Raw genomic sequence first — 27,204 nt, forward strand, 5'->3', positions numbered from 1 at the left:
TATACGGCATGGCCAGAGGGGGTGATGAATGAAGGGGGTCCCCCTTACGGACGTGCACCAAGTTATACGCACTTCTGAGATCCAGCTTGGTGAAGATTCGAGCCTCACGCAGGTCCTCTAGGGCCGCTGGGACCATTGGGAGCGGATATGGACGCGGGGAGATCTGTGCATTAAGGCTCCTGAAGTCAATGCATGGCCGCAATCCCCCGTCCTTTTCCACAAAAAAAGAAGCTAGGCGTTGCCGGGGAGGAAGACGGGGTGATAAAACCCTGTTGGAGGGCCTGTTGGATGTAGCCCTCCATTGCTCGATGTTCCGGGGCTGACAGGGGGTAAACCCGACCCTTCGGCAACTTGGCCCCCAGTATCAGGTCGATGGCACAGTCCCACGGCCGGTGTGGGGGTAACTGATTGTGCGGCCTTCTCAATGAAGACGTCAGAGAAGGTGTGATATTCCTGTGGAATCTCTACCTGAACTGGCTGGGAAACTCCTTCCACCAGAGTTGCTGCCAGCGTCAAGGTTGTGTGGATGGGAGTTGAGAGTGGATGTAAACATTTCTGCCGGCAGACAGGGCTCCACTCCAAGATGTCGCACGGGAAACAGGAACACACGGGCGGGTGCTTGGCTAGCCAGGGACGACCCAGGATCACGTCCACTGTAGTATCCTCCAGCACGAGAAGTTGTATTTCCTCATGGTGTAGCACCCCGACTTGGAGGACGATGAGTGGAGTACAGTACTTAATCTTGCCTTTTCCTAAAGGTCGTCCCTGGATGGTCTGGACAGCCAATTCCTGAGATCCCCTCTGCTGGCGTAGCTGGAGACACGCCTGGGAGATGACACGCCTGGGAGATGAAGTTCCCCGCAGAGCCAGAGTCGACTAAGGCCGTGGCAGACAGAGAGAGAGCGGGGGTTACCAAGGTGACGGTGAGCATAAACAGGTAAGTAACTTCAGAGGACAGCGTAACAGTACTCACTGTCCGACGAGGAGGCCGAACCGGACATTGGGCCACGCGATACCCCTTCTCTCCACAGTAGAGGCAAGCTCTGGTCGCCCACCGGCGCTCCCTTTCCTGCTGAGACAGCTGCTGTGATCCAAGCTGCATGGGTTCGGGTTCAGGAGCTGGTGACACTGCCACTGCTGCTTGGAGTGATAGGTGGAGGTGTGGCTGGTGGCTCCCTGACATTAATACACTTGAACAATATATATTTGTTAGCATGCATTGTACATATAGCATTTACACCTCAGCATTCCGGAACATCTTTGCTAGCTAACACTACATAACAGCCTTTCAGGATGATAAGTGATTTTTATTAATTGGAAACACGTTTTTTATTTCACCGACTTATTCTAAAACGACATACTTTAAGCTGTCTAAATATATATTTGTTATTTCCGTGTGTCAGCTATTGGCCGAATTTCAGTGCTTTTTGATGATGTGTTTCTAAACGAAGATCACGCAGACAAAGGCGACAGATGGCGCACCCTGATTATTTTATTCATTTTTAAAAAATACAACGTTTTGTTTATATATTGAGCATACACAAATGAAAGTAGACCCTTTAAATCAAATATGACAGAGCAGTTTAAGCTCCTTTTACTGGCATCTGAAAAAAAAGCATGTTTGGGCCCTGGTGGCGAATCAGATTCCAGAGGGTTAAAATTAGGTATGTCATTTTCAGCTGTGAGTCACAAAATTTGGGCTGTGGTGGGGAGGGGCAAACCAGACATAGTCTCGTTTGTAGAAATTAAATTTTATATGATATCTTCATTCAATTTAAAATATAAATTTATGAGACATGGCTTTTACCCCACATCTTTTTGAGCAATATCAACTTTGAATGATAGACATTAATTCTCAAAGTGTCTTCTTTTCCAAAGATATTTAAATTGTGTATGTAGCCCAATTTTATCAAGAACTGTTAACATTTTAATTTAGGTAGGGCATTTTCAGCTGTGACTCCCAAAAGCTGTGGCGAAGGCTAACAGGTTAATTTAAAAGAAGCAGATGAACAGGACAGGGAAGTATGGAGACAGATGATCTGCTATGGTGACCCCTAATGGGAATGGCGGAATGAAGAAAAGTAATATTTTTCAAGTGGACGAAATTATTTGCCTGTTATCAAAGCTAGTGAGAGCTGATGTTGGGGAATGTAGACAAATTAATTATTCATTAATTGATTATTGATGCAGTCAAAAACTCTCCAAGTGATTTGCAAACTAAAGAAAGGAATAGATGTTTGCCATTATTTTATTAATACTCTTTTCAGCTATGTTAAGATTACATATCTTAAAACAGGGCACTCTGGCTATCATTTCAGTGATGTTTTATATCATGCCAATGCATACATTAATCAAAGCATTTGCCAGTATCAAAGATTTCATTCTGGACAGTCCCCTAAAAAAGGGTTACAGATTAGAGAAGGAGACAGTAGAAGAGGTGGTGGCAGAGATGTTGGAAGACAGGAAGGGAGACAGTATGGGAGAAATTAGAAGAGCATAGAGGAGACAGTGGATGAGTCATTGGAAAAGACAGGGAAAAAAAAATCTTCGGTAGGAGCCCCCTACCCCTGTCATCTAGGCATAAAGAATTAGCAACAGACACTTGCAACACAAAACACCATTCATAAGCTAGAATGTATACTCTCTCTGTGTCTCTCTGTCCCTTTCTCTCCTTCTTTCACACACAAATTCTACAGTTTCTGTACAGTATGCACTGCTGTTTGGTTAGCTCATATGGGGCCAAATTTCTTTTTATTTCTGATACAGTTTTATTTTTGCAATGTATAAAACATTTTTTTCACTTGAATGGATTTGATCAGATTTACCAATTATTAGAAATTCTATTTGTGCTTGTCAGTTGTTAACAATAGGTCAATTTAAACTGCAAGCAAAACCTTGAGAGAATTAGTTGGGGTTGAAGGGCTGCTGCTGCAAATAGTTTAATGGCTCCTTCCCTAACAGATGTTACTCATTCAAAACATTTGTTAAAACTTAATTTAATATAAATTTTAAGACCATCAGCAATTAAAAACAAATACAATGTTCATTAATTGATAGAAAACCACTGAACCAAGATGGCGGCGCGTGCACAACGCGAGGCCCAGCGTCTCTCCAGATTTTGCGATTTAGTAGCAATTTCTCCATCAACAGCAAGTTTATTCACGCAGAACAGGCTTGCACACATCTCATACAGCCGAGAAGCATTACTAAACATCGGCAACACTCACAGATACGGGCTTTCAACGGACTTTGAACTCCCTCGGGAAATTGCCCGAACACCGCGGACCGCTGATCCAGCTCGGCCGACAGTGAGACCACAGCGCCGGCGGCGAGACCGTAAACAAAGGAGGGGGAAGCGAGGCGGCATCAGGGCTAAGCTAAGGCTAAACCCGCATCAACCAGCGATTCCAAGCGTCTTCCTTGCCAATGTACGGTCTCTTGCTAATAAAATGGATGAGTTGCTGCTCGGATATCATCACACAAACGGATTAAGGAATGTAATGTCATGATTTTCACGGAAACATGGCTCAACAACAACATTCCCAGCAGCGCCATTGAGCTCGGGGGTCGCAGTGTTTATCGGGCGGACAGGACGGCAGAGGACTCTGGTAAGCGCAGAGGTGGAGGTCTGTGCATTTATGTTAACAACTCATGGTGCACGGACTCTACTGTTACTGAAAGTCATTGCTCTGTTCATTTAGAGTATTTGATGATTAAGTGCAGACCCTTTTATTTACCGAGAGAATTCTCAGCCATTGTTGTGACTGCTGTGTACATTCCACGGATGCTAATGCTAAGCTAGCTATGGAGGAACTGCATGCAGCTATCAGCAAACAGCAGTCTGCACATCCTGAAGGAGCTATCATTGTCGCTGGAGATTTCAACCACTCCAACCTGAAATCTGTCTTACCAAAATTTCACCGCAATGTCTCCTGCTCTACTAGAGGGGACAAAACACTGGACCAGGTATACACAAACATACCTGGGGCATACACAGCCATTCCCTCCCCACCTGGGTCAGTCTGATCACCTCTCTTTGTTCATGCTACCCAAATACACACCACTAATCAAACGTGTGAAACCAGCTGTGAGGACAGTAAAGGTGTGGCCAGAGGGGGCCATTTCTTCTCTACAACAACAGTTTCAGGATACTGACTGGAACATGTTCGCTTCACAGGCCACACTGGACTTTCACACAGACATGGACAGTTACACATCATCTGTTTTGGACCATATTAACACGTGCATTGACAATGTCACTACTGTCAAACACGTGAAATGCTTTCCTAACCAGAAGCCGTGGATGAACTCTGAAGTCCGTCTCCTGTTGAAAGCAAGAGATGCTGCCTTTAAATCTAGCAGTGCGGAGGACTACAACAGAGCCAGGGCCAACCTGAAAAGGGGCATCAGGAAAGCAAAGCACACATTTAAACGCCACATAGAAGAGCACTTCCACAACTCTGACCCCAGACGCATGTGGAAAGGCATCCAGTCAATCACGGACTACAAACCCACAGCTCAACCAACCAGCAGTGCCTTCCAACCGAACGAACTTAATCACTTTTTTGCTCGTTTTGACCAAAGCACAGGACATTTTACACCAACCACGGACTCTGCTACTGCTTACAGCCCACTTTCAATCTCAACAACGGACGTCTATTCAGTGTTCAGCAGAGTGGATGCACGTAAGGCAGCTGGCCCGGACGGCATACCGGGACGTGTTCTCAGAGCATGCGCTGGACAACTGGCACAGGTTTTTACTGACATTTTCAACCTGTCACTGGCCCAAGCCACGGTACCAACATGCCTGAAGACCACTACTATCATACCAGTGCCTAAGCACTCAGCTGCTAAATGCCTGAATGACTTTCGCCCGGTTGCACTCACCCCATTGCTATGAAGTGCTTTGAGAAACTGGTCCTGAATCACCTCACTGCGGGCCTACCACCTACACTGGACCCATACCAGTTTGCCTATCGCCCGAACAGGTCAACAGAGGATGCAGTTTCCACAGCTCTTCATTCTGCTCTCACCCACCTGGATAAAAGCAACACGTACATCAGAATGCTGTTCATTGACTTTAGCTCTGCGTTCAATACAGTCCTCCCCACTGTACTGATCACTAAGCTCAGTGAACTGGGTATCTGCACCTCCACTTGCAGATGGATTCTGGACTTTCTCACCAACAGACCTCAATCTGTCAGGTTGGGAAACCAGGTATCCTCAACCCTAATTCTGAACACTGGCATACCGCAGGGCTGTGTTCTGAGCCCACTGCTCTACTCCCTGTTCACCCACGATTGTGCTCCTCTGTATAACTCCAACATCTTCATCAAGTATGCAGATGACACCACCGTGGTCGGCCAGATCGACAACAACGACGAATCGGCCTACAGGAAGAGATCCGTAATCTGGCAGCATGGTGTGCCACCAACAACCTGACTCTCAACGCCACAAAGACCAAAGAGCTCATTGTGGACTTCCGAAATCCAACAGCAGGAGACATCTACCAGTCAACATCAATGGAACCGAGGTAGAGCGAGTCTCCAGCTTTAAGTTCCTGGGAGTTCACATCTCTGAGGATCTGACATGGCAGCAGAACACGTCAGCTCTGGTTAAAAAAGCACAACAACGCCTGTACTTCTTGAGAAGTCTCAAGAAATCTCATCTGTCCCGGGATTTTAACGAGCTTCTACCGCTGCATCATTGAGAGCATCCTGACCAACTCCATCACTGTATGGTACGGAGGCTCCACTGTGTGTGAACGTAAAGCACTGCAAAGGGTGGTCAAAACCGCCCAACGCATCACTGGCACTACACTACCTGCCATTGAACACCTTCACCACAGCAGATGTCTGCGCAGAGCTCACAGCATCATCAAGGACTCTTCACATCCCAGTCATAAACTGTTTAACCTCCTTCCATCAAGAAGGAGATACAGGAACTTACGTACCAGAACCAGCAGGTTCAGGGACAGCTTTTTTCCATCCACCATCACACTACTGAACTCAACACTACACCGCTAAATCACTACAAAACAAACATAAACAAAAGACTGTATATAACCTCTGTACAATACATGTACATACTTCATATTATATCTTTTTCACTCCTCAGTACATCTGCACTTTTATATCTGTATGTATACTTATCATCACTGTACATTCTGCCCAACATTTCACATTAATCTGTGTACATAATGTATGTGTATATATATATATATATATATATATATATATATATATATATATATATATATATATATATTTTTATATATAGTAGACTGTTTATTCAGCTTGCTACTCCTTACTGCCATAATCCTGTGATCTGTAACCTTCATAGCCTTTATATTTATTCACTGTATATACTTCATATATATACCACTGCTGTAAATATGCCAGATAGTTATCTGCACTGTAAATATGCTAGATATTTATCTGCACTTTTTGCACAACTGCTACATTTTGCACTTCTGGTAGATGCCAAACTGCATTTCGTTGCTGTGTACCTGTACAATGCAATGACAATAAAGTTGTATCTATCTATCTATCTATCTATCTATCTATCTATCTATCTATCTATCTATCTATCTATCTATCTATCTAAAAGAGTACCTCTGGAAGTTATTGCGAAAAGTATACTATATATCGTGCCACCACATCATGAAATTCAAGGCCTCCTACAATGAAAAGAAAGCTGCATGGTAAGAAAGTTTACACTCTCCTATGCTCATTATTATTCACCTCTATTTCTCACTGAGTTCAGTGGGAGTGACTATTACACTTTACCTCACTTTACAACCATATTGGCATGACTATTTACAATGTATTGTATTCATGTGAAGTCAGGTGGATTGGAGCAATAGCCTATATCAGTGGTCACCAACTCCTGGGCCGCGGACCGGCACCAGCATCTGCTACCTTCTTAAAGGGGCTGCTCTGGCTGGTAACACATAATACATTACCGCTAAATTCAAACCCCCAAGCTAGCAAAATGAACAAACAACAACACATTGGATTCACGATTATTATTATATTCAGAAAATATCAGTTTTTATGCCAGTCGTATCATTTAAATTTGTTGTATTTATGTCATATTTATTCACTGCAATATTTATTGTCTCTTTTCTTATTTGAAAATAACAAATGTATATTTTAGAACAGGTGAAATATTGTATATTTATTTGAGACTTATAATCTACTGATTCACACAGTGTATTGAGCACCTAAAAATGTGTATTTTGCACACTACAACCTTTTAATCTAATAAATTCATTGTTATGAAAAAAAAACAATACAACAAATTAAGGCCTTATAATAGCTTGTAATGGCTTACAAAGTCACTTACAAATGAAGTTATTATTTATTAATTACTGTCTAATTTCTGCTCCTTAAAATAAATTTATATTTTATATTTTTTATATATATTTTTTTATATTTGTGATCATTGTATGTAAGGGTAACTTACTAACTAAGCATTCTACTGCCAAATTAGTAACTACATTTTTTTCCTGCCTGTTGGAGTGTGCCTTGTGTTCTTGTGAACAATACTAAAAATATAATCACAAAAACTTCATAGTATATTGGATAAATAAAATTTGACTCTAGGCCATTATTAAGTACTAATTGTTATGTTGAAGGAGAATTATAAAAATAAGCAGACAGGACATGAGGTGTAGCTTAGTATCTCCATATTTTTTTACTTAACTCACATTATCACGAGGGTCTTTTTCTACAACACCGCATTACATCCATTAACATGCATATACCGCCTAGTGAACATAAATGATAATAACAATTAAATTGTAAGAGAACACATCTTCCCCTTTCAGAAGGAATAGCTTTTTGCATAGCAAAACAGAAATGAAGATAAGTCAGGAACAAGCCAGTATTATTACCTCAATATAATCAAGAAAATTACTCATAATAATAACTACTCATGCAGCATGTGCCATAACATAACACGTTCCTTACATATGTAAAACATAGTCTTTGGTCCAGGCAGGTTTCTGTCTAACTCTGACTGATTTATTTGACCGAATTGGTGTTGTCTCAAGTTGTGCCTCATTTGGAGTAACACTTCCACTCAATTCTGGCATTTCAGCGAGCCGTAAAGCATTCCACACTTTACCATCATCAAGCATGTCTTCACTTTTCTTCTGTATGACTGCTTTCGGTTTTGTGAACTTCTGATCACCTTTCTTTACCATCCAAGGCTTCTTAACTCGAATCAAATCACAATCATTTTGTCTGCATGTATGGCAGTTTCGAATCAAAGCTTCAGTCTGACTGTCCATCTTAGGCCACCAGTACAGTTGCCTTATAATAGCTTGTAATGGCTTACAAAGTTACAAAGACTCTTTAATGACTTCGGTATCAAGAGATGATACATTACCATGATGAAGAATCCATCCATGACAGAAAGCTAATGTCGAATAGGGATGTACGACTTCTGGTTCAACATCCTTTTTGTGTTTTGTCCAGCGTGATTGGTAATAGGTTTGCAATTTAGCGAACATCGGGCAGCTGTTACATGCAGACTGAAACTCGTATTTGGAGTCTGCACTGAAAGCAAATTTAATCATAGCAACAGACTCAATGAATTCAGCATAGTCCGGTTCTGTGCTTGTAAGAGGCAATCTTGATAAGCAATCAGCAACACTGTTTGATGGACATCATAATCAAACTCCATTAAGTGTGCGGCCCATCTGGCAACATGTAAACCGGCCAGATTACCAAATTTTCTTCCCCACAGCAACGTACGCCATTTCTCTGTAGTCCAGACGCTACCTGTGTAGTGCTTCCTTCTTGACAATGGAGTATCTTCGTTCAGCATCGGACAAGGAGCGTGAAGCGAAAGCAATCGTTCTTTCCGTTCTAGTATCATCCAGTTGAGTCAAGACAGCACCAACACCATAATCTGAGGCGTCACAGGAAAGTATCGTGCTGTGATTGGGGTTGAATAAGGAAAGAGCAGGACTGTCTACTATTGCTTGTTTGATTTTAACTAAACTTTCTTGCACTGCAGTAGTCTATTGAAATTCAGGATCTTACAGAAACTTACAGTACCAGGCACTTAGACCCAGAACAGAACGTAGTGTAGCTGCATTAGTAGGAGGAGGTGCATTGGTAATAACAGTAGTATGAGTATCATCTGGGTACAGGCCATCTGCTGAGAGTTTGTATCCAAGAAAGCTAAGAGTCGTTAAGTTGAATTTGCATTTATCTGCGTTCAGTTTTAGACCAGCTTCACGAATCCCATAGACAATCACATTGTCCAAGTATCACTGTACACCATCAAGTCCTTTTAAGATCATGGTCATTATGCGTTGAAAAGCAGAAGGTGCTGAGCACAGTCCATAAGGTACTCTACGGAACTAGTATAGGCCTTCATGAGTAATAAATGCAGTCAGTCGTCTGCTCTTCTCATGTAACAGTACTTGGTAGTATGCATTTTTGCAGTCAAGAGAATAAAACATCACTGATCCATGCAACTCACACAGTATATATCCTCAATACGTGGTAAAGGACAACTATCCTGTACCACAGCCTTGTTCGGTTCCCTTAGATCAACGCACAAACGATTGTTCTTTTGTTTTGTGACTACAATGGGAGAAACCCACTCTGACGAATCAATCTTCTCAATTATGCCATTCTCCTCTAGCATCTTGAGTTCAGTTGATACAGCTGCTCTTAGGGCACATGACCTAAAGTATTCTTTAAAGATGTGTTGCAGCAGGATCGATAAACCAGACCATGTATATACCACCATCTTAATGGTGCTGGTCTATGTAGGGAGTATGGGTGTAGCTATGGTAAATGTACTCCACTATAAGAACTGTCAATTCAGGTAAGCATACTTCATTAACTGATTTTGATGCTGATTTACACACCCTTGAGAAATGTCAGACTATTCCACAAGTTCTACATTTACAGTCTTTTGCGGGGCAGCACTTATCATTTCCAAGGTGGTTAGCAGAACCACAGCGGTTACGCAGCTGCTGTCCTTTCACATGCTTGTCCTCCTTTGATTTCATTCTTGTTTTATTTTTGTGCAATCTCACCTTTTCTTGCTTTGTATTGCTGCTTCTTGCTTCGAATCACCTTTATCTATGACCTTGGTGTCTGCTACTGTTGCGTAAATTTCTCTTGCTATAGCTGGTGTCTTTTCAAGGGTTAAATCGGGCTCTAGTAAGAGTCTTTAATGGATTCTGGGCATGCATGTGTTTTCCACAATCTGAGCACGGATCATTTCATGCTCAATATCTCCAAAAGCACGTTTTAACTAGTTCACGGAGCACAGCAAAGTAATGATCAGTGGACTCACCCGTGGCCTGAGCACGTTGTCTTAAGCGGTATCTCTCTAAAACCACATTCAGCTTAGGAGAAAATAACTGTTTTAATGCTTGTAAAGATCCGTTAAATGTATCGGCAGTAAGAGGCAAGGTATTATAAATCCGTTGACCCTCCGTTCCCAAACAGTGTATCAGTAGAGCTCTTTTCCTCTCGGCAGAAAACTCTTCCCCAATGATAGCTAGCAATTAGTTCTGAAATAACTTCTCCCATGCATCAAATTAAAGTTTCAGTTCACCTGGACATACCAGGAACGCTACTGGTGGTTGTAGAGAGAGCAGGGCCATCCTAATATCCTCATCGCCAAGTTGAAAGAAGATTATAAATATAAGCATGCAGGACACAAGCTGTAGCTTAGTATCTCCATACTTCTTTACTTAACTCACATTATCATGAGAGTATTTTTCTACAACACCGATATACATCTATTAACATTCATATACCACCTAGTAAACATAAATGGTAATAACAATTCAATTGTAAGAGAACACAACACTAATAGTCACAAGGATTTCTATCACAGTGTGTGAAATTGAAAAAGCTCTCAATCAAACAGGTGACCCAACTGAAAATGGTGACAGATTTCTCAAACTGCATTGTTGCGTCTGGCACAGGTCATTTAGATTTCATGTCCCAGGCATTCCTTTTAACCTATGACATCTACGTCTCAATCAAAAGGTAAAACTTTTATTGGGGGTGGTGTATCCCACAGTGTCACACTCCCCCTCCGAAGACACGAAACAGGACCAAACCCTGAACTCTTGTTTAGTTTACTGGGACCCATAAAACAATAAACTCATAAAACTCATGAAACAATCCAAACTCGAAACTCAATGCAGCCATGCAGCCAACCTATACAGGGTATAGGTTGATGTCGTGGGATGTGGAGTATCTTATTTATTTTGTTTTATTAGGAAAAGGAATGTTCCCTTGTGTGTGTGTATGTGTGTGTGTGTGTGTGTGTGTGTGTGTGTGTGTGTGTGTGTGTGTGTGGGTGAGGGTCAAACAGAGAATCTGCAAAGGGGGTTATCTGTCTTGTGGTTAAATTCCAACCGGCTCCAGAACGTTTGGAGTTTTCGCCGGACGAACAGACCAATAAGTGTAATGTTAATTCCATTACCGTCAATTCAACTTAATTTAAATATTAAGGAGTAACTATAACCCGTTATACTTACTTATAAATATTCCCTTTTCTTTGCGAGCTAAATTCGCTACATATAATGGTGGAGGATGCGGGCAGACTGTGCTTCCAACTATATACTCAATTTATCTGTATTATAAGTTTGTCCCTCTTCTCCCCCAGTCGCTACATGCATGTAACCTATAACAAGAACCACACAGACAGTGAAAGTTAATAATAATTACTTGTTAGTGCACTTAAAATGAGCATGAAATAAATAATACATTCTGAACTTTAAAAAAATGTATGGTAAAAGTTTATAATCCCCATATGGAGTTTAACATTTGTAGAACCCCTGGTACATTTTTTGGCATATAGATTTTTTTGTTAAAATTCCAAACACTATTTTCATAGTGAAAAAAGAGTATTTAACATGCCTTCTCATCAAAGTCAAAGGCAAAAGCAACAAATTCTGGAAACTGAATATAAAATTAAAATCTTTGCATCACAATTTCTTTGGATGTTGGGTGAACAATTTTAGTTTTTTTGTTGTTTGCTCTATTTAGGGGTAACATTAAGCCTAATAATTGAGCATTGTATGGCAATTTGACAACAAACTTTATGCATAAGAAGTGAAACTAATGTACATTCTGGGGCAACTGTCTTAACAGCAATTCATTGGTTAAAAGTTTTGCAAGAATTTGGCAAATTTTCCTTGTCATTTTCTGATCATTCTAATCATTACCTGTAAATTCTCTCTAGATTTTCACCCATTGCATTTCTGCTTTTACTCTCATATTATTCTTAAGTGAAACAGCCTTCTGTGCACTTGAACATTTATGGAGTTGTGTGTGGCACTACATGCACATGAGTTGTGCAAAGAATGTGGAATGAAAATACAGAAAATGTAAATCCAGCAGAAAATGTAAAACATTTACACAGAGAAATGTCAATTTTCTTACACTGTTTTATTGATTATTTGTTTCATCAAATATTTTTTAGAAATGATCATCATCATAATCCTTATTGATCATATAAACACAGGCCCTGGGACTACGGCAAACATAAAACAAATTGTACTTGGACGATGCTATGAGTACATTACAATGGTAAAACCTAGTTATAGGTGAGTTGTTGCATTTGCAAAGACTGCTGCTCTGAATTGCATCAGTCCTTGATATCTGTAAATATTTGGAACAAAAACATGTTTTGTCCTATATACTGTACGTGTTTGTGTATACAGATTTAAATGCGAGGAGATTTGGCATGAGTTTGAAGACGCAGTGATCCGGAAAACACCATGCAATGTGAAAGACAAAGATTACGAGAAAATGTTTCATGCTGCTCCTCAAACTCCTCCCTGTAACAAAGTAAGAATATCCATTAAAATGGATAGTCTATGAACTATCATGTCTGTCTCTGCAACTCCTAATGATCACTGGATATAAAACTTGTATATATTTTAATGCAGCTTGTAGAGCAATATAGATTTACTTTCCTCTAAAGATAACTCAACATACAGCCATTATTGTCCAAATAGCTGGCAACAAAAGTGAGTACACCCTAAGTGATAACAGCTGTATGTCATTTAACCATGCAAAGCCATATGTCCTATTCATCATGTCCATGTTTTTGCCTGCTTGACAGAACTATATAAATTTGTGTATCTTGTATTAGAGCAGGTACAATTTGGTGCTTTCAATACAATTCTCTTATACTGAACACTGGATGTTCAACATGGCAATGAACTCTCTAAGGATTTGAGAATTAGATTTGTTGCTCTCCACAAAGATGGCCTAGGCTATAAGATGTTCGGTAACACCCTGAAACAGTACAGTGGCCAGGGTCATACACATATGTTTTCCATTATGGGTTCCACTCACAACAGGCCTCACAATGGTCCACCAAAGAAAAACTGGCTTCAAAAAACAGACAGACGAGTGCTGCCAGCATTGCTTTAGACGTTGCAAAAGCCAAAGGTCCATTTTTTTAGTGCTCAGACCATACGCCGCACACTGCAAAAAGTCATTTTGCATGCCCGTCATCCCAGAAAGAAGCTTCTTCTGAAGCTGGCTCAGACAAGAAAGCCTGCAAACAGTTTGCTGAAGGAAGCCTGTACAAGAGCATGAATTACTGAAACCATGTCCTGTGGTTTGATGAGACTTGACAAGATAAACTTGTTTGGCTCAGATTGTGTCCAGCATTTGTGTGAACGCCCTGTTGAGGAGATAGGAGAAGAAAATTGATTTTTGCCTACAGTCAATCATGGTGGTGGTAGGATCCTGGTCTGATTTTCGACATAATAACAACCCCAAATACACCGCCAAGATGACAATTGCCTTGCTGAAGAAGCTGAAGGTGATGGAGTGGCAAAGTATGTCTCCAGACTTGAACCCTATTGAGCACCTGTGGGGCATCCTCAAGTGAAAGGTGGAGAAGCACCATGTGTCTAACATCCAGAAACTCTCTGATGTCATTATGGAAGAGTGGAAGAGGATCCAGCCAGCTATGGTGAATGCTATGCCCAGGACGATTAAGGCAGTGCTGGATATCATTTGTGCTCACACTAAATATTGACCATTTGGACACAGTTTTGACATGTTCACTTAGGGTGTACTAAATTTGTTGACAATAAAGTCTGTATGTTAATATATTTTTATAGGACAGTAAATCTATACTGCTATACAAGCTGAGCTGCACATTGACTACTCTAAAATATATCCAAGTTTCATTTATTTTATTATTTTTATTTTATTTATATATATATATATATATATATATATATATATATATATATATATATATATATATATATATATATATATATATACACACACACAAAGTACTGTGTGAAAGTTATAGTCCCTTGTAAAAAAAAAGGTATTATTCATTTATTTTTCATCAATTAACAAAATAGAAAGTAGATGAACAGAATAGAAATCCTAATCAAATCAATATTTTAAGTGACTAATATGTAAGTTACTAGTGGGTGAGCACCAGCCAGACTGAGCTAATGAGGTGAGTCTGTGGAAGACTTGTCACAGGTCATAAACCATGGCAAGACTGAGCACAGCACTAGGTAGTTATACTGCATCAGAAGATCTCTTTCATGCAAAGATTTCAAAGCAGACTGGGGTTTCAAGATGTGCTGTCCAAGTTATTATTAACAATGAAGAAGAAATGAGCAATTATAAGAACCATAGACACAGTGGATAGACAAGGAAATTTATTGCAGTGGTCTGGAGAAGTCTGAGCAGATGTTGTCTTCAGGAAAGAATTGCAGCCAAATAGCTATGCCTCTGACATGGAAACAATTCTAAGTGACTCAACTATTCACCAAAACATAGGATCTGGGGTGCAGAAAAATGGCAGCAGGTGCTTTGGACTTTGGTTGTAGCAAAAAAATAGTAGCTGTTTGCCGAAGGGCTGAAGTGCATTACAATAATCAGTGACTGCTACCAACAGTGATGCATGGTGGAAGTTTATTGCAAGTTTGGGGCTGCATTTCTGCAAATGAAGTTTGATCAGGATTGTGTCCTCAATGCAGAGCGACACAGGCAGATACTTATCCATCATTTAATACCATCAGGAAGGCATCTTATTGGCCCCCAAATTTATTTTGCAGCAGGACAGCTATCCCATACATGCAGTATAGCATTGTAATTAAGGGCTATCTTCTGCACAGAGAGGAGCAAGGAGTCCTGAAAGTAATCATGTTGGCCCCCACAGAGCCCTGATCTCAACATCATCAAGTCTGTCTAAGATTACATGAAGAGACAAAAGGACAGCCTACATCTACAGAAAATCTGTTTTAAGTTCTGTAAGATGTTTAGAACAACCCACTGAGCTGAGATCCTTCTAAAACAAACAAAATAATAAATGCTGTTTAGCAGGCAAAATTTTGATTTGATTTAGATTTTTTTTCTTTCCTTCACATTTAATTTGATTTAATTGATAAAATGTAACTGATATACATATATTTTTAAATAATATCAAAATAATCTGTAAAGAACTAAACTGTTTGTTTAGTTTCGTCTTTGGTGGGGTTACAACTTTTCTACCATGTTTGTTATTCAGATGAAACATAGCATGAACCCAGTAGGTTTAATTACAAACCTAATGAATGCATATTCTAAAACGACTTGCATTATCCCAATTCAATGACCAACAGCTGCTGTTTTGGAGCAAGACACGGGAGCATATGCAGAGCAATCTAGATGTCACACAAAGCTATTGGACATTGGAGAATACACTGGTGGGATTCATGTTCAAGGACCTCATCTGGTGTGGTCAGCAGGGAAGAGACAGAGGTACCAAAATAGGTGTATTTAGTAAAAAAAACAAACAAACAAAAAAAAATTTATTAATAAATAAATCATTTTAAAAAATAGATGCAAGAAATTGTTTCTTCTCTTTTCCATTTATTTACACAAACTCTCTGCTCCCAAAGGCTTCGATTTTCAGTCTTGTCCAGAATGGTCAACATGTGTGAGCCATCCTGTGTACTCGCTGTGGAAACAAGCATCACAAAATGTAAATCTTGTCAATAAAATTTCAAAGTCTTTTTCTAATGACATTCAAAATGGGTAAGAAATATTTAGTGCTATTAAGTTTTTAGTGACATACAGTCAAAGAGAAAACACTAATGTTTTGTGAGATGGCCTGGGGTGAGTCAGCATCAACAAAGTTGTCCCAAAGTTGTTCATTGAGTTAGAGGGCAGGCCTCATAAGCATCCACCTAGAAAATGTTTGGAAAAGACAAAGACAATCACTCAAACCGTAAATGGTCTAAGATTTTTAGACAGATGTTATACAAGAATAAATTATTCACTTTTTATAACCACATTTGACTACCAGATATTAAGCAAATAATGCATGCTTAAACAAAACATAATGGAACAACCATATTTAATAGAGTATAAACTAACAATGAAATAAGGGGAATATGTGCTTGTAAGGTAAATTGTATTATTACAATAAAAAATTACAGTACAGTAGATTTTCAGCCTGACTAACGAAGTATATTTACAAGTATAAAATCATGTCTATATACAGTGGGGCAAAAAAGTATTTAGTCAGCCACCAATTGTGCAAGTTCTCCCACTTAAAAAAGATGAGAGGGGCCAAGAGATGAGATTAAAAAAATCCTGAAAATCACATTGTCTGATTTATAAAGAGTTTATTTGCAAAAAATGGTGGAAAACGTTTTCTATGGCTTTCAAAGCTTTCAAAGGACACCAGAAACAAAATTGTAGACCTGCACCAGGCTGGGAAGACTGAATCTGCAATAGGTAAGCAGCTTGGTGTGAAGAAATCAACTGTGGGAGCAATTATTAGAAAATGGAAGACATACAAGACCACTGATAATCTTCCTCAATGTGGGGCTCCATGCAAGATCTCACCCTGTGGGGTCAAAATGATCACAAGAACGAGAAAAATCCCAGAAACACACTACGCCACCAGGGACTCAAATCCTGCAGTGCCAAACGTGTCCCCCTGCTTAAGCCAGTACATGTCCGGGCCCATCTTAAAGTTTGGAGGAGAAAGAATGCTGAGTTGCATCCGAAGAACACCATACCGACTGTGAAGCAAGGGGGTGGAAACATCATGCTTTGGGGCTGTTTTTCTGCCAGGGGACCAGGACAACTGATCCAGGTAAAGGAAAGAATAAATGGGGCCAAGTATCGTGAGATTTTGTGTGAAAACCTTCTTCCATCAGCAAGGGCATTGAAGATGAAACGTGGCTGGGTCTTTCAGCATGACAATGATCCCAAACACACCGCCTGGGCAACAAAGGAGTGGCTTCGTAAAAAGCATTTCAAGGTCCTGGAGTGGCCAAGCCAGTCTCCAGATTTCAACCCCATAGAAAATCTTTGGAGGGAGTTAAAAATCCGTGTTGCCCAGTGACAGCCCCAAAACATCACTGCTCTAGAGGAGATCTGCATGGAGGAATGGGCCAAACTACCAGCAACAGTGTGTAAAAACCTTGGGGAAACTTACAGAAAACGTTTGATCTCTGTCATTGCCAACAAAGGGTATATAACAAAGTATTAAGATGAAGTTTTGTTATTGACCAAATACTTAATTTCCACCATAAATTGCAAATAAATTATTAAAAAGTCTGATAATGTGATTTTCTGGATTTTTTTTCCTTATTTTGTCTCTTATAGTTGAAGCTATGATGACAATTACAGGCCTCTCTCATCTTTTTAAGTGGGAGAACTTGCACAATTGGTGGCTGACTAAATACTTTTTTGCCCCACTGTATAAAACAACCAGGGGTTAAATGGATTTTAGTTTGTAAATCTAATTCAGTTGTATTCTGCACATTTTTGAAGATGGAACACACTTTTAAATGTTTAGTACATTATTTATTTTTCACAGTTTGCTGCAGCAGCTTGTGGAAATATTACAGTACTCTTAAATGGATCAAATGAAAATGCATTCAACAGGAACAGGTCAGAAATCATTGTTTGTTTTTTTGAGACACTGACAATTTGTTTAAATGTTTCATTTTAATGTATTATTTCAAAGTTACTGTTAATATTTCCTATATTGAATGAATACTGTATATGTCTGGTAATATACTGAATAAGATGGTTTTCATAAATGTAAGAAAGTGAATGAAATTAATAAATGAATAAATAAATTGATTGATTCATGTATAGACAAATATGATATTAACTGAAGAGGTTCTATTGTTGTAGTAATTATTTACCACTTCAGATTTAATAACCTTTATTAACCTTTTGCCTTTAGCATGTTCGGGAGTGTGGAGCTGGACAGTTTTAATCCCAAGATGGTGTCCCATGTCCACATTAATGTTGTTCCAAATTTAGAAGGCCCATTTGTGTAAGAGCGAATCATCCTTACACCTTACACATCCTTTGTTAAAATATATTAGGCTATTGCAGGCTAATGATATCATAGCTGTATTTTCCCTTTCTGTTTATGCATTGCTTAAATTAATTAAGATGCATTTGAGCTCCAGAAGTGCAGTTGTTTTTTTTAGTAAGTGTTACAATGAAAAGAGAACAGAGACTGCTCTAATTAAATTGTAAATTTTAGAATACTTTTAATTAATCTGAGAATCACAGTTGTGTATTGATGTCTGAATGATGTCTGATGTCTGGAGCAAATTCTTTATTTTTATAGAGAGTCCTGTTCCAAGGGTTCCATTCTCAAACTCATAGGTGTTCTGCAGACCCGAGGGTTCCAATGGTCCTGCACAGACAGTGGTGTGTATGTATATTGACAACCATCCATTGTACCTCTTATTGCTTTTATATCAGAAACCTATACTTCATAAAGCACATGCTCTCTCTTTCCCAGGTAAGCATTGCATATGCACCCTGCCATCTACCTCATGTAATAGAAAACATGATTCACAAGTGCAGTTTGACTTGGAAAGCTCTCACTGCATCATATATGTCTATGATAAAACGGTCCTTCCATGCTGTAGCTGAAGATTTAGCAATGTGGGATGCTGCATTATGTTGCACACAGTGGCCAATTCACTTTGCCATTTGTCATCCTGTAACGCTTTAAAGCCTTGCTTTCCAAAAATTTACAGATTTCTTCCGACAACTAAAAAAATCTTTTCAGTACTTTCCCTTAACTTTGAAATTGCACTTCTTTGTGATAGGGCATGTCACCATTTTCAGAATTTTCTTTTCAGGGTTTCACCACACAGCTTTTCGTGGTGAATGATGCAGTGTTACACATGTTCCTACCAATCTGCTCTTTTCACCCCACATCGCAGGCGTTCCATTTGTTCTGACAATCTTTCAGTTTGTCACAGTGTAGTTTTATTTCGTTTACACATTTGGATACATATTCAGATATGTGCCATATATTGGTTTAATTCCCAAAAGGAAGTATCATGCTGTGGGGATGTTTTTCTTTTAAAAGGACAACGACCCTAAGCCCACAGCTAATATAACAAAGGAGTGGCTACAGGACAACTCTTGAGTTGAGTTGTCCTTGAGTGAGCCAGCCAGAGCCCAGACTTGCAACTGATTGAACATCTCTGGGGAGATCTGAAAATGGCTGTGCACTGACTCTCCCCATCCAACCTGATGGAACTTGAGAGGTTCTGCAAAGAAGAATGAGAGAAACTGCCCCAAAATAGATGTGCCATGCTTGTAACATCATGCTCAAAAAGGCTGTAATTGGTGCCAAAGGTGCTTCAACAAAGATTTGAGCAAAGGCTGTGAATACTTTTATTTTAATTTGCAAAGATTTCAAACACACTTTTTTTTACATTTTTATTATGAGGTATTGTTTAAAATAAAGCGCTGTGAATACTTTCCAGATGCACTGTATAAGCAATAAGAAACATAATCTTTTAACAACAAAACTAAATAATATAAGATACATTCAATGTCAACAAGTTTAGAAATAAAGCTATTTGCCAATTGCACATTCTTTGAACATACATTTTCCTTTAGTAACATGTTACAACTACATTAAAAAACATAAAACTAACAGTGTAGGTACCTTTGGTTCAGACAAACTTGAAGTATGTACTACTACTACTACTGCTACTACTATTTATCTAACAGCTAAAAAAATATAAACTTGCCACCCCTGCTGAAAAAGTAAATTAAAAAAAATTTCAAATTTCAAAAATTTGGATTTATTAGTTGATACTTAATCACATCACATAATTATTAAAATGTTACACTTTTTGTATTTAAATAAACTTTTGTTTTTATTAGAATCAACGGTTCTACATCAATTGATTTTCTCTGTTGGCTGTAAATGAATTTTTGCTCCTGTGTAAAAAAAACAAAGAACATAGGTATAGTCTATTAATCTTATATTGTGTATGAATATTGTGTTTGTATACATAACATTAAAAAATATGAATACAGTGGAACCCCGTTATACGAGCATAATTCGTTCTTGAAAATTGCTCGTGTGTCCATTTGCTCGTAAGTTCGAACTAATTTTCCCCATAGGAATGAATGTAAAAGTGATTTAATCCGTTCCGAGATGTCATTCGATCGCTTATTTCTGCACTTAAAAACTATTTGTAGCCTATTTTTAAAAACAAATACACTGCAAATTACCATAATATAAACATAATTTAACACTTACTCGTGATAGTGGTTGATTGCGAGTGTGAGACGCGCACCACGCTCGTAAACTCCTCGGTTTCCATGATAATTCTATTTACTTTCGTTTTCACAGCACCATCACTGATTTTCTTGGGAGACATTTTTCAAGATTTCTAGTGAAATAAAAGTATAAAACTAAAAAAAGTTACTGTGGGAGAGCATATGAATACCGGAGCCACTTTTATTTATTTTTTATTTTTGTGTCAGTCTACTTAGTGCCACACACACACACACACACACACACACACACACACACACACGCTCTCCTCCTTAAATGCACCCTCCAATCATTTGAAAAAAGAGAACAATCATTAGGTCACATTAACTTCAGGTGAGGCAATCCCCTGCCTATCTGCTCCCGGACCCGCCCTCTATTCACAAACCACCGCTCGGCCACGCCCCAGCTGCCACAGACTTCCTCATACAGTACCACAGCTCCTCTCTCAGCACCCTGTCGTACCCTTTCTCTAAATCCACAAATACACAATGCAATTCCTTCTGTCCTTTTCTATACTTCTCCATCAACATCCTCAAAGCAAATAAGGCATCTGTGGTGCTCTTCCTCGGCATGAAACCATACTGTTGCTCACAGATGGTCACCTCTTCTCTCAGCCTGGCTTCCACTACTTTTTCCCATAAATTCATGGTGTGACTGATCAATTTAATTCCCCTGTAGTTACTGCAGGTCTGCATTTGCGGGATTTGGATAAATAAAGAATGCAATAATTTACAAATCTCTTAAACTTATATTTTATTCACAATAGAATATTGATCACATATAAAAATGTTGAAAGTGAGACATTTTGAAATGTCATGCCAAATATTGGCTTATTTTGGATTTCATGAGATCTACACATTCCAAAAAAGTTGGGACAGGTAGCAATAAGAGGCCAGAAAAGTTTAATGTACATATAAAGAACAGCTGGAGGACTAATTTGCAACTTATTAGGTCAATTGGCAAATGGGTATAAAAAGATCCTCTCAGAGTGGCAGTGTCTCTCAGAAGTCAAGATGGGCAGAGGATCACCAATTTCCCCAATGCTGTGGCAAAAAATAATGGAGCAATATCAGAAAGGAGTTTCTCAGAGAAAAATTGCAAAGAGTTTTCATCATCAATTGGTACTGGGCCGCACAAAAAGAATACAAACCTTACATTATTTTCTTTTTATTTATTATCTGATTCTGAGCGATGTTTTATTTTGGAAAATGACCTGATTCTCTCCGCCACATCTGTCTATGGCTCACTCTTGAGGCATGTCATGATGCCTTGGTCCTCCATCAGCTACCTTCTTAAAGAGGCTCCGGCCACTAACACATAATACATTACCGCTAAATTAAAACCCCCAAGTGAGCAAAATGAACAAAAAAACAACACAGTGGATTCACGTTTATTATTAGATTTAGAAAATACCAGTCTTTATAGTCGTATCATCTTATTTTGTTGTATTTATTCGCCACACCTTAAAGGCCGGTCCGTAAAAATATTGTCCGACATTAATCCGGTCCGTGGCGCAAAAAAGGTTGGGGACCGCTGATCTACAGTGCATAATATCATCCAAAGATTCAGAGAATCTGGAACAATCTCTGTGCGTAAGGGTCAAGGCCGGAAAACTATACTGGATGCCTTTGATCTACGGGCCCTTAGATGGCACTGCATCACATACAGGAATGCTACTGTAATGAAAATCACAACATGGGCTCAGGAATACTTTCAGAAAACATTGTTGGTGAACACAATTTACGTGCCATTCGTTGTTGCCGGCTAAAACTCTAGAGGGCAAAAAAGAAGCCATATTTAAACATGATCCACCCAGGACCTCAAACTTAGAGGTAAGTGTGGAGGGAATTACGGGGTTAATGCATAATGCAAAATGTTAAATGCTTTGTATAATTTTCTGTAGTCCAGGTGGCTCATCGTATGTGTGGAGGAGATGAGCAATGGCGTCCTCAGTAGAAAGGTTCAGGCGGTACGCAAACTGTAATGGGTCCAGTGTGTCTGGTAGTGAGGCAGTGCTGAAGTCTCTGACCAGTCTCCTAAATGGTGGACTGTTTGAAGCACGAGGGGACAACAGACTGTTCCAGAGAGAGGTTGACTATCTCAGTGCTAGCTGGTCAGTGCAGGCTTTAAGAACCTGACCTGTGATGCCATCTGGTCCTGCTGCCTTCCTGGTATTCACTCTCTTGAATGCCCTTCTTACGTCATGCTCCAAGATGGTGAATGTGTTTACCTCTACGGCTCTCTCAGCCTGCATGCTGTTTGTGCCGCCAGAAGAAGGTCGCGTGCTGGACGGACTGACTAGCAGCTAGTGTGGTTAGCTGCAGCCTCAAAGCGAGCGTAAAAGATGTTTAGCTAGTTTCCCGATGAATCCCACAACTGCTTCCGTAAACATGTTGACGTCATCAGAGCTGCGCCTGAACTTCCAGTCTGCGTCATCCAAAGCCTCCTGAAGAGCGGCCACCGATTGGTCAGTCCAGCACGTGACCTCCCTCTGAACCGGAGCTTCCTGTTTCAGCCTTTGTTTTTAAACAGGCATGAGGAAGATGGTGGCATGGTTTGATTTCCCAAACGGTGAACATGATTGTGCCTTGTAGCTGTTCTTGAATGGTGTGTGTCCAGTGACCAGTGATATCAGGTGATGTGCTGATGAAAGTTGGGTAGTGCGCACTTGAGGTTGGCACTGTTAAAGTCTCCCACCACAATGAGCGCAGTGTCCCGATGCTGTGCTGGTTGAAGTGTTATTGTCTTGTTGTAAATCCCATACTGCAGTGTCCGTGTCCGCTTGAGGTGAATTATAAACGGCACTGACTATGATCGATCTGAATTCCCGAGGTAGATAAAAAAAAAACTACTGACTATTTGATGGTCAGTATTTCCAGACTTGGTGTGCAGGAGCGTGAAAGGGGAACGATGCTCACGCTGTTGCACCAGTGGTTGTTCACCATCAGACACACTCCACCTCCTCTTGACTTCCCCGACTTCAGTGTTCTGTCCATGCGGTAAACCAAGAAAAACTTGGCCGGCTGGATGGCGTGGTCCGGTACCACTGAGTTCAGCCATGTCTCGGTGAAGCAGAGAAGGTTGCAATCCCGAATGTCTTTTTGGAACTTGACCCTTGCACTGAGGTCGTCAAGCTTGTTTTCCAGTGACTGGACGTTGGCTAACAGGATACTAGGTGAGGGAGCATGGTCTGCACGTGCCCTCAGCCTGTTCCTGACGCCGGCTCGTTTCCCTCGCGGACACCGGTACAGGTTGCGTCCTTTGTTCTTCCTCAGGATCTTGCTCTGCCAGCATGGGTGTGGGTTTTAAAACGGCAAAAGGTCAGTGGATTATACACCAATATATACAGTATATACCAATATATAAGAGTGTCTCTGTCATATCTAATGATGTCCATCTTACGTAGATGGAACGGTAACTAAGTAAATAGAAATATGGCGCCACCGGCATCACCAGCGCCATCTTGGCAATCACTTTCAGGGAAGACCTTGCATTTTCCAACATGACAATGCCAGACCACATACTGCATCAATTACAACATCAAGGCTGCATAGAAGAAAGATCAGTTTACTAAAATGCCCAGCCTGAAGTCCAGATCTTTCACCCATAGAAAACATTTGGTGCATCATAAAGAGGAAGATACGATAAAGAAGACCTAAGACAGTTGAGCAACTAGAAGCCTGTATTAGACAAGAATGGGACATCAAACGTCTGGGGACTGAGGAGACAATTTGCTCAAGTTTAGGAATCTCCTCAGTCCCCAGACATTTGTAGACTATTATAAAAAGAAGAGGGGATGCCACACAGTGGTAAACATGGCCTTGTCCCAACTTTTTTGAGATGTGTTGATGCCATGAAATTTTAAATCAACTTATTTTCCCCTTGAATGATACATTTTCTCAGTTTAAACATTTGATATGTCAGCTATTTTGTATTCTAATTAAAATATTGAAATTTGAAACTACCACATGTCAGGGATCCCCCTGCCATGCCTTCCATGCCTGCTGTCAGGGATCCCCCTACCACGCCTCCCGCAGCTGCTGTCAGGGATTCACCCTGCCACGCCCCCCTCAGGAGCAGTCACGCTGCCTTGTTATCCCGTGCCTGCCTTGACGACTGACAGCTGTGGCTCATTTAGGTTTAGACTATATAAACCCACGTTCTCGAGTCACAAGCTGTCAGTTCTTGAATGTCATGCTGGTGATTCCCGTGGCTGCTCGACCGCCAGCATTCCCCGCTGGTTCCGTTTCTGAACTCCATTCCGTGTTGGACTATTCTTGGCCATAGGAGGTTTACTTTTGTTTTGCTTTCCGTTGAACCATTGTGGATTACTCGTTTCGAGCGGATATCTTTGTTTGTTTCTCTCCTCGGCATATGTTTGTGTTTTTTGGTTGAACTGTTTTAATAAACTATGATTGACTTACTTCCGCTTCTAAATACAAATATCCTAGTTCACCAAACATTTTATATCCATGTTCCCTCCAGATCTGTGCCTTTACCTAAGAAAAAAGCTACTGATCAAAGGCTTGACTAAATAAATATGTTTTCAACCTCGACTTGAACACTGAGACCGTGTCTGAGTCCCGAACACTGATTGGAAGGTTGTTCCAAAACTGTGGGGCTTTATAAGAGAAAGATCTGCCCCCTGCTGTAGTCTTCATTATTTGAGGAACCAACAGATAGCCTGCACCTTTTGATTTAAGTAGGCGTGGAGGATCATACTGGTGTGTTACAACCCTAGGTAGCCCCATGTCCATATCGGTGTTCTGCATGTGTGCTTTGTGTGCAGGTCCGATCCACTCCGGAGTTTGAGGCCTGCCCTAGCCTGGCTGATCCCACCTCCTTCACGATGACATCATCCACCAGTTTCCTATTTAAGGAGGAAGAACTGAAGCAATCGTAAAGAGTTGTTGTAGTGGTGTTTTGATTGTTTGTTTTGGTGTTCAGGGTATAGCCTGGTTGTTGATGTTCGTGATTTTGACCTCTGCCTGTTTACTGACTTTGAGCCTGTTTAGCCCCTTGGCTAAACAGTTGTTTTAGTATATATTAGTATATATTAGTATATATTAGTATATATATATATATATATATATATATTCCTACTGTTTGTATATATTTCTTTTTGTTAGTGTTAAGATGTTTTTCACACTGTTTCACACACATTCCTTTGTCTGCTCAGTGTCTATAGAATATTTACGATGTTAGTCTGTAAGGTAAACAGGGAGTCTTATCTGGACTCACACATCTCCAGCTAGTATATCCTCTTGTCTAAACATGAAACAACTAGGTCAGGTTTCTTTTTTCTTTATGTGTATATATACGTTCTGCTGCCTGCAATAAACTGAAGAGGAAGCATTTGCTGTGTGCGGTGTGATTCTTCCCTGATCAGAAAGGCCTACGGGCATCGCAGATCGTATGGAAAACCTCTCCAAGAATTAAGTTACGTTTGGGCATGATAAAAATCTAACAGTTTTGGTGTCATAAGCGGGATACGCGGGGTTTGTCCCGTATGTTTGCGGGGATTGTCCCGTATGCCAGCCAATAGGGCTGCATATGTGTTCGTGTCTTGGTTATGCATTAATTGTTTAATTAATGATAATTTCCTTTGGTGGGATGATTTCGTCGCGACATTGGTTTCTCCACCTTAGATGTAAGATGCAAGATTAGAAGACGTTTTTTTACGGTCTGTCTAATATAGGCGATATTGTCTGAAGTATCCAAAAGAATCCACGATAATTTATATGCCCGAAAAAAATAGATAAATGAAAAATTAATTGTTAAAAAAAAAAAAAAAAAAAAAGTGAGAGAAAAGTGAAAAGGAACTAAAGAAAAACTGACATTTTAAAAAGACTTTAACATTTTTCAAAAGACTTCAATCTTGTTTTGGCTTTATAGTCTATTTTTAGATTACAAAATTTGTGATTCAATTGGAGAGATTGGATTACTTTTTTTGTTTGAAGACTGCGATCCCCCTGGTGCCTAGTGTTGTGTGTATTGTCTGTGTATTAAGTGTTGTGTGTCTGTTCTTTGTTCTGTGTTAAGAAGATGGGTCATAACGTTTCTCGCCCATTGCCGGAAGAAAATCCCAAAGATTGGATGTATAGGAATAGTTCCGGTTATTGAACTAATCCTTATTTAAACCATTTGGCATTATGGAGTAAAATTGTATTACATCTAGATACTTTTTCCTAGAGATTTAGATGCTGCTAGAGGTTTCTACTATGCTCCAGGTTTAGTTAAACCGTTATGCTCTGCACTGCAACAGGAAGTGGTGCATTCCAGCCTCAGCACAAAACTCAAGGAGGAGGTCCTAGGAAAAAGGGGAAGTTCATCTTTTAGGGAATAGATAGATTCCAATTTCATGTCCTGTAACTCACCTTTTGCCTGTAGTGACACTGACTGGTACACATTTTTATCATAGCTTTACAATAATAACAAACTCGCCTTTAAACCTTTTAGGAAGAGATATGATGCTTAAAATGGGAATAGAGATTCTGTTTTTTGAAACCAATGTCTCACTGTCTTTTCCTTCTGTCCTCATGCTCTCAACCGAGCCACAGCCACATCCGGAAGATTTTTTCCAAAGTAGTACAGAGGTCCTGCCTGATGAAC

The 27,204-nt window shown here is 40.0% G+C and overlaps 1 protein-coding gene across 1 annotated transcript in view; it reads left to right on the top strand.

Annotated features, from left to right (window-relative positions):
- The window catches only part of LOC124375480 (ADP-ribosyl cyclase/cyclic ADP-ribose hydrolase 1), a 41,352-nt gene extending 15,877 nt beyond the window's left edge, over window positions 1-25,475 (top strand). Inside the window, exons 3-10 of the mRNA XM_046833862.1 lie at window positions 12,475-12,598; window positions 12,716-12,842; window positions 15,644-15,782; window positions 15,923-16,005; window positions 17,857-17,930; window positions 18,232-18,324; window positions 18,628-18,710; window positions 25,382-25,475. Coding sequence (XP_046689818.1) covers window positions 12,475-12,598; window positions 12,716-12,842; window positions 15,644-15,782; window positions 15,923-16,005; window positions 17,857-17,930; window positions 18,232-18,324; window positions 18,628-18,710; window positions 25,382-25,404 — 746 coding nt within the window. The 3' untranslated portion in view covers window positions 25,405-25,475. The remainder of the gene's footprint in view (window positions 1-12,474; window positions 12,599-12,715; window positions 12,843-15,643; window positions 15,783-15,922; window positions 16,006-17,856; window positions 17,931-18,231; window positions 18,325-18,627; window positions 18,711-25,381) is intronic.
- The last annotated feature ends 1,729 nt before the right edge of the window (window positions 25,476-27,204 follow it).

This window comes from Silurus meridionalis, chromosome 21, assembly GCF_014805685.1.
Source record: "Silurus meridionalis isolate SWU-2019-XX chromosome 21, ASM1480568v1, whole genome shotgun sequence".
Classification (NCBI taxonomy): domain Eukaryota; kingdom Metazoa; phylum Chordata; class Actinopteri; order Siluriformes; family Siluridae; genus Silurus; species Silurus meridionalis.